The 9581-nt window shown below is 34.0% G+C and overlaps 1 protein-coding gene across 1 annotated transcript; it reads right to left on the bottom strand.

Moving 5' to 3' along the window:
* Positions 1-6574: 6574 nt before the first annotated feature.
* LOC120349632 lies at positions 6575-7387 on the bottom strand. The gene has a single exon (XM_039420107.1). It carries the CDS (start codon positions 7385-7387, stop codon positions 6575-6577), a length of 813 nt encoding a protein of 270 aa, XP_039276041.1.
* Positions 7388-9581: the final 2194 nt, after the last annotated feature.

The following is a 9581-nucleotide window of genomic DNA, read 5'->3' as shown; positions in this document are numbered from 1 at the left end:
ATTGATTCACTACAAGATTCAATACAATTGTCGGAATCGCGGGAGGCCTAAACGCTCGCTCACCCTGGATTCTTCTAATGACAAATTGTATAGTGATGAAATTTTTATAAGCAGTGTAGCGATCGCTAAACACTGAATACGGATACCTTAAAATTATTACCTGTGAAGAATGAGCATACAAAATCATACAGGTCGAGCAAAAATCCCTATGTAGATAATTTACGGGACTGCGTCTCTAATAAGTTCTGAAGGATTAAAATACGGTATTTGGACCAAATATCGTTCAGAATATACTTCGAGAACAGAGTCTTGTCGGGTTTTAAGCTCTATTGTAGGAATTTATATGATCTCTGGCTGCATCTGCCGTACAATTGATGTATTCGCTCCTAAGTCGAGGTTGGTAACAGATAAAAGCTGATATATGAGCAGGTAAGGACAAAGAATAAATATCTCGATCTGACCCCACTCACTACATCCACTTAGACCTGTTCCAATATCCAGCTTAATTCAATTATTCCAATGATCGTATTCGATCGGTTCTTGATGATATAGAACGTATCAGACACAATAATTGACAGGCTTAAGAAATAATCGAACTCAGAAAGCGAATTAACAAAACTGGAATATATTATAATAAAATATATGATCATACAGTGCAGATTAATAATTTGATTTACAGGTTGATAATAATTTAGCATTAACAGAATAGTTAAAAATTCTCTGGTGCTTGCATGATACCATGCGTGATTCGACAGAATTTTACAATTGATAAGATTTAACAGTTTTGAAAAAATAGTGAAAAAATGAATTATAAAATATTTTTAAAATGCTCGGGGTCGTGGTTCTGGCAGCGGAGGATAGCTAATCAACTACAAATTCTTAGAAATTCTATATGGATAAATTCTAGGCTCTTAAATGCTAAAGCGCTTGTCGGCGTGGCCAATAATTTAACGAAGAAAAAATTTATGTTTCTGCACTGAAATATTTTTCGAAGCGTAGATTGGGGCCCCTTTTAAAACTTATAACTCACGTGAATTTCCTTGGCGGTCGTGGTTTTCTTCTTTAGATCAAAAATCGTTTGATCGGCAGCAATCCAGGCTTCGGTTTCAGCACGTGTGGAATTTTAATTTAAATATCTCCTTCACCGAATTAATTAAGGGATAATTTACTTTAAACTTCTAATTTATCGATTGATGAAAACAGAAATTTACAAATAACAAATAGATTGGCCTAAAATATCGGCTCACAAATAGAACATTTAAAAATCGAACAAGAAATTTTCACAAATAGGTCTTGGTAACTATAAAAAGAGATCTGAACGGTGAGGATTTCAAAAGGGAAGTGCTGTCCTTTCTCTAAGCTTCTTGGCTAGACCTTTCTTCTGAGAATCTCGATGTAATAATTTGCATGAAAATTTGCCATTGGTAGAACGCTTGTGACGTAGACGTGACGTCAGTGGCAGGCAGTAGAATATAATTCCTTTAATTACAATAATAATTTGATTTATGTAATTCTTAAAATTGCTTAATCTTCTAGACATAGTTACTCTCATACAATATACATGTGCTAGCGTATATGATAAGGCAGGTTTGTTGTCTGATAGTAGATTAACATGTGTTGCTTTCAAACGATCACCTTTTTGGTGCTATTTCTATGCACTATGATTGGCTTAGGCTTGCCAAAGAGATTTAATTACCATGTGGTTCAGTTGAATTAAATCATTAATAAATTAATATTCTTATACAATTTTTATTAGGTTTGAGACTGTTATAATTAATTTCTGCCGTTTTATCAATAATATAATTTCATGCTATGACCTATTTAGTTACAATAAGACCTGACATATAATATAATTTCTTAAATAATAAATAATTTCAACGATAATACATACATTTTATTTTTTATTTGAAATTCTTGGTCCTTTATTGATAGTTTTATAATTTTTAGAAATGGTATTACATCTTGCGTGAAGCCAGCATGACATTGACAATACTTTGAATCAGTCAGCTGCGTTCAAACTGTTTTAAAAACATCTGATCGATAGTAAACAAAATGTAACCTCAAATTCAATGAGCAATTCGTACATAATTTGTGCTTTATTTGCAAAATAATTATAATTTTATTGAATAATTTTTCTAGAAAATATTCGGTACAGAACGGTACTCTTATCTAATATACAGTTACTGATAAGTAAGCTTTATCGCTCGGTCGCTAACTATTCCTTTAGCAAATTCTTTCGTTTTAGAGGTAATCACAATTTTCTCTCTTCTCATGAGATCTATTTGAAAGATTCATCACAATATATATATATATATATATATATATATATATTACTTATATTTTTCTACATTATTAAGTATTCCTACAAATAGAATAAGACATAGTTATGAGAACACTTCAGACAGACAGAAATGCACAAACTACAAAATGAAATATTGAGTTTTGAAAATTAAGTGAGTTCAATACAGAAACACAACGGAAATCCTCCACAACTCTTAAAAAATCGGTAGACAAGAAATAGGTACCTGACAAACTCAGATCACCATACAATAAGATCATTTGTTTTTATCCAATTATCCACTTCCTTAGAGTTATGTTTCTTACAGCTTATTTTAATAATTCTACTAGGCACAACATTTATTAATCTATTAACTCTGTAACTGAATTGATATCGACAAACATTTAGGTCAACTCTGTTTTGGACCACTGTCAAATTTCTTAGGTTGTACGGGGTTTCACGGATATCATGTTGAATTTTATTTTTATCTGCATACTGAATTAGACTTTTAATATATAGCTGTCTTAGAGTCAGAACATCAAATTCTCTAAATAACTCTGAGCTTGGGTAGAGTCTGGGCTTACCCAACGCTGCTCTCATAATATGCTTTTGCACCACAAACAACCTACCTATGTGACAACCCGCCGCACCACCCCACGCCAGTAAACCATACTGCAAGATGGATTGAACGTAAGCAGTATAAAGCAACTTTGAAATACTTTTATCATTAATCAAACTAATTCTGTGAAATCTATATATTAAATATTTTAGCTTTTTACATTTATCATCAATTTGACAGTTCCATCTAAGATGTGAATCAATAATAATCCCAAGGTACTTGGCAGAGTCTGTTTTATCCAGTACTGCACACCGGCAAGGGGTTGATGCAGGCAGACTGCAGGAAGGAGAATGCAACTTCAAGGTCAGATTTATAGGCTGAGTCCTAGCATTTGGTGAAAAAGTTATATATGTACTTTTTTGTGATTGAGTGTGAGTGTATTTTCATTCAACCAATACTCAACGATGCTCAATCCCTCAGCTGCAAGAGCATATACATCCTCCCATGATGTACCTGTAAATGTTACCATCGGCAAACGAGATAAGCGTTCTTTTATCAGTACTCAAATTTAGTAGGTCATTTATATAAATGAGGAATAGTATCGGAGAAAGCACCGTACCCTGTGGTACACCATATCCTGATAAATTTGTTTGATCTGTCTTGTCACCAATAGTTATTATTTGTGTTCTATCCTTTAAATAATTTTCAAACAATTTTAGAGCTATACCCCTAATTCCTAGGTTTTCCAACTTTGTTAACAGTTTTTTGTGAGGTATTGTATCGAAGGCTTTCGCCAGATCCAAAAAAACTGTAAGAGTCTTCCTACTACTTGTAAAATTCTCAGTAACAATGTTTAAGAGATGTGATATGGCATCTTGTGTACTCTTCCCAGCTTGAAACCCATATTGATTTTTATTTATAATGTTATGGTTATCTAGATAGTTTATAAGTCTTATTTTTATTACCTTCTCCATAACCTTTGATAAACTGCAAAGTAAGCTTATTGGTCTGTAGTTTGATGGATCATTTACATTTCCCGCCTTATATAGTGGAACAACCCTTGCAACTTTAAACTCCTGAGGAAAGTGTCCATGTTTGAAACATTCGTTTATAATAAAAGCTAAAGGTTTTGCTATATAATTGGATATATTTCTTAAACATTTATTGCTGATTTTGTCAATACCCGGTGAAGAATTATCTTTTAGAGTCCTTACTGTGTTTATTATTTCATGTTCATTCGTTGGATAAAAGAAAAAGGAGTTAGGAGAATTTATATGGGTTTCAGGAAAATTTGCTTGGTTGATATTTCTTGGGATAGAATTCAATTGCAATCTCTCAGCATAGGTCTTACCCACTTCAGAAAAATGCTTGTTGAGTATGGTGGGCTCAATTTTAATATTAGTGTTCCTAGTTTTTTTGTCAAGTAATTCATTAATACAACTCCATAATTTTTTACAGTTTGTTTTATTTTGTGCTATTTTATTTTTGAAATAATCCTGTTTAGCTTTCTTTATTAGATTCCTCAGTATGTTTCTATATCTAGTGTATTTGTTCCTTAGTTCAAGGTTTAGGGGTTGTTTTGCCATATTTTTATACATTTTGTCTCGTCTTCTTATGCAGTTGATCAAATTCACGCTCATCCAATTCTTTAATGGTTGTAGTTTATGCCGCAGATTAACTTTAGTTTTAGCAGTATTTATATGTTCATTTAGTCTATTAATAAAAATTTCTGTTAGATTTTCCAAGTCACACCCCTTCATTATACAATCCCAAGATTCTTTTTTAGAACATCAATTAGCTGTGGATAATTTATTTTTTCAATGAATTTCACTTGCTCTTTAGGTTCGAGTGTGAGGTCCAAGAACCCCACAACAAGGCCTATTCCGAAGTGGTCCGTGATGCTTGTTTTAAAAATAACGCCTAGAATCTCTTCAGATTTAGGTTTCCTACTCTTATAGAAAATATGATCAAGACAGGATACTGAATTACCTTGAATTCTAGTTGATTTATTGATATAAGATTGGAAACCGTTTAAATGCAGTAAGCTACAGTATTCATTTACAAGATTTGTATTTAGATTTTTATTAATATTTATGTCGCCGACCAAAATAATGTTATCTCTATCTTTCAATTTTTCTAAGCACTGACCTAGGTCTTCAATAAACTCATCAACCCGTAATGATGGGGATCTGTAAACTGCAATAATTGTGAAATCTCGCTGCAACTGTGGATCATGAACATCTAGAATAATTGAATTTGCTGAAGCAATGTCAATTTCCAGAGTCTCAGTCCTCAAATTCTCCTTTATAAATATACATAATCCATCAGACTTACTAAATATAGCCGGTGAATCAATTACTTGATAGCCATTTAGATTGAAGTTAAACTCATGATCATCAGACAACCATGTCTCCGACAAAATTATCAAGTGATAATCAGTTTTACAATGCTGCAGCATATATGAAAACTCATCGAAATTACACCTCATGCTGCGTATGTTCAAATGTAAGATATTTAAGGAGGATCGGCAGTCTTCATTAAAAATGTTAAATGGTTGAAAATCGAGTATATCTTCTATTTCTATAGTATTATAGCATCCATCTTCAATATTACCGCTAAAATCATCCAACAAAACCATGATGAAAAATAATTCAATTTCGCAAATCGGGAGAATGTACAAGAAAGAAAAAATAAATTAAAAATGTAAAAAATAAAGAAAAGTAAAAGAAGAAGAAGGGTAAAAAATAATTTACCTTCCTTATGAAGTTAGCCTGTGTACAGCCGTGTAATTCAATAGAAAATTAATTTAGTGATTGTTATGCAAAAAGAGATGTAATAAATTGATTTTTTTTTATGTGAATATGTGTAATAAATTCACATTATCGTTTATTTTCAAGCTCAGAATTTCATTATAAAGCCAAAATTATTGTTTAAAATGGGGATAGTGCTAGTTAGAACTTTTAGTAAGACGTTAGGCCTTTTATGCATAATATTCAAAGGCAAGCATACATTCTCATGTAATTATATCAAGCATTTGTTTTGAGACAAATGAATCAGAATTGAAAGTGAGACTGAGATGTCGAAAGTAGAATATGAATAAGAAATTATTCAAATATATGAACGACTTGTATAGTAAATAGTAAAAACGCAGTGCGGTGGTTGTTATCATAGCAAGAACTTTAAACAATGGTAGAATTTGGAAGACAAAAAGATAGTGATAGATAGTGACAAGAAACTAAGAATACGGGGGAAAGGAAGGCAGAGAAATTCTTTACTCTATCATAATATTATTATCAACAAAGATGTTATCCTGACTTTATCATCACCTCTCTGAAATATCGATAATTCCACCTTCTGAATGAGTTAGAAAAACAAACCACCGAAACACGTTAAAGAATCCAATCTAAAAACATCAATCTCATCATCATCCTCTGTCAAGAAGAACGAAACTGATAGACACATCTCAATCTCACTATGAAAGCCTTATATTATTCATTGGACACCCCAATTAAGCACAAGTGAAATAAACAAATTAAAAGAAATTTAAACTAAAGAAATCCAAATTCAAGAGATTTAAACTTAATAAATTCAAGTACAAGAGAAAACCCTTTAAAAAAGAAAAAAAATTCAAACGGATTGAAGAAATTCAAGCAACTTAAATCATACTTTTTAACTCAAAATAGTAAGTACATATATTTATTCCAATTCATAAATTACATTACGGACTAAAAAGTTTTCTATTTGTTAATTACTGTCCCACTACTCTCAATGTAACTCAAATCCTCCTCATCTCTTAGAATTTTAACCACCTTACCGTCTACACTCCGCAACTTGACTCTACCGGCATGATCAATCCACACTCGACGCGCATCATTATCTCCAAGCATCAATTTAGCGTTTGCGAATATCTTCCTTCTTTTCGCCGTTAGAGATTTGTTCAGGTAGATCGGATTGTTTCCCTGAACATTGATGTCGTTGGTCGTGAATGACTTGCAGGCCCGCCTGTTTCTCAGCAACGCTTCCGTATCTCCACGCCGCACCAAACGCACCACTATGGCAGGAGTCGCTTGATTTTTCCGCTTTGGCAGCCTATGACACGCGTCAATCGATGTGGCGTCCAACTTAACGTTGAGAGCCTCCGCAATTCCAATAATACGTTCAGCAATATCTTCGTTTTCGAACTCCGGCACGCCAAAAATTTCAACGGTATTTTTACGGCTGTACTGTTCAAGCTCGTCCTGGTTCAGCTCAGTTTCCCTTAATTTGGCTTTTAACCTGGAGTTTTCTTCAAGTAGGTTTGAAATCTGCTCCCGTTGCTTGCTTATTTCTTGCGTGTTCGTCTCCAGCAACTCCTTACACGCAGCAATATCGGTACTCAGTCTTTGATACAAGTTGTCACTAAGTTTGTCCAGCAATTTGTTCATTTGGTCGAGTGTTACAGGCTGTCCCTGCACTGCCCCTTCGGCCACCAACCCATGACTTGGGTTAGACTTTACTCGGATACGGCCCTCTGACGATGCACTATATTGATACAAGTTTGTCAGTTCCATGCTTTTCCACTAAGCACCTCAATATCATTTTCTTTTAGACCGACACAGCCCCCATGAAAAATTCCTTGACAGTTTGTGCACGAAGTCTTAGATTTAGATGGTCGCACAACTTGTTGATTACAAACACCACACAAACTCATAATAGCTGATTCAGTACGGTAACGTTAGAAGCAATATACTTATAAAAGAAAAATTCCACACAGCGTTGATAACTGGTAATAATTGCGAAAAACCCGATTTTAGTACACAGCCGCACAGGAAAGAATATTTTAGCAGTTCATAGCCAACTGCTGTTAGATAAGATGGAGAGAAAACAAAATCCGTCCGTTCACTTCGAGCTCCAAGCGATAACTGATCGCTTATAACTGATCACTGATAATTCATAATTATAATTAATATAATAATCCATTCAAAATGCTCCTCAAGAAGTGGAATCCTCTAAAGAGTAGCTAAGAATTCAGTCATCCCAGAAAAACCATCATCATGCCCTGAACTAAGTCAACACAAAACTGACTGATCTCATCTGCAGTTGCAAGACTCTGGTCCAAATCACCTGATTTGCGTCCACGGGAATCGATGAAACTCCAAGCAGCCCTACATGGATTTGCAGCCTCTGTTATAATATGAATAGCGCATTTGCATTTTTCTTAATAATTATCTCAATCTGTGTCGTCGGTATTCTCTTTTCAGCCTATTCGCAAGTTGCACTAGATTATACCTGGTTCCAGACAAATAATGCATTATCAATGATTCTCAAATGAGATATTTGGAAATGATAGTTTATCATATCCAATATCCAATCTCTCATTGGTTAAGCTCCGAACTAATCCTTTACTTGTAAACAGACTCTATTCTGGCCAAGATCGATTGAATTGAGGTTTTGAAATGCCAGAGTGATAAACCAGAACTGCCTGACAGGTGCTTGTTTTCTAATTCAATGTATAATACAACCCCACTTACAGTTTTCGGACCAATTCTACAACTGACCATTTCTACAGTATTTGAATAAAACCGGGATACATGCACCAACTCATTTTATTCATCTTGACAAGGACAGGATTCATAGCATTTTATTTTCCTTGATTTCTATTCAAGATTAATATTGAAGCTGGGATAAATAAACTGGGAATCTATAACGCTCTCCTGATTGATAAATAAGTTCTTTTTCTGAATAAAAAATGAGTAGTGAATATTTATTTGGTGTGTATAAATTTCTTTTGTGAATTTAACATGCGATTGATGAAATCGCTATCCTTCCCCACGTTTATAAACTATTTCTATTCTAATTCATTGTCGGTTATGATTGTGACTAGTATAGGTGAAACAATCCATAAACTGAAAATCCTAAATGAATAATTTGGCTTATTATAATTACACATTCATAACATTTGAATAAACATTCCACGTATCGATATAAGCTACTCAGTAGGCTACTGGGATTCAAGAAATTGCACGATTCACAGTGCATCCCAACTCTAAATTCCGGGGTGGTCCTCGACATTGCTGGTAGGTGAGGGAGTACATGGAAACATTTTTTTGGGAACCCCTGGTCTACATTGCTATATTGCGTTTTTGCTATTTGTGCTTATTAAAAAAAATAGAGATTCCGGAACTGCTATACAATGAGCTTCCTGATAGTGATAGAGTACCGTACTTCATTTTATGTTTCATTGTTGAGAAACTTTCAGCTACCCAAATCAGATTATTTAATAATATGAACTAGAAGGACTCACTGCTCACACAACCCTGATTCCTCATTCTTTATTTTCTCCAAGAGGAATCATTCTGGAATGCCTTGACTCTTTGAGTAATAGCCTGCGCGGTCACCCTCCCTATATGAGAACTAGTGACTACGATTCTTTTTGAGCGGGGTATGATTACTAAATTTTTTCTCCGGAACAACGTCTTTTCACACGAAGTGATCATGCCATACACGAGTAAAATATTCAATCTAAGGTTCACAAGACAATTTTTGCAAGGATATTGACAGACACAGAAGGAAATGGCAATATGGAGAGAAACAAAGAGACAAATTTCATTTTTTCTTAGCCTATCCTGATCTTTAGATACAATGTTAGGTTACCAACTTTTTAGTTTTCTGTAAATCAGATAGTGAATTCTCAGAGAAGCCTGTTTGAGAATATCAATTTACTGACGTGCTATTCTTGAATCTTAACAAACCTCCCATTCCCAT

The sequence above is a fragment of the Nilaparvata lugens genome, chromosome 2 (genome assembly GCF_014356525.2).
Source record: "Nilaparvata lugens isolate BPH chromosome 2, ASM1435652v1, whole genome shotgun sequence".
NCBI classification, from domain to species: Eukaryota; Metazoa; Arthropoda; class Insecta; order Hemiptera; family Delphacidae; genus Nilaparvata; species Nilaparvata lugens.
Note: the sequence above shows the minus strand (reverse complement) of the source record. Positions and strands in the feature narration are given on the sequence as shown.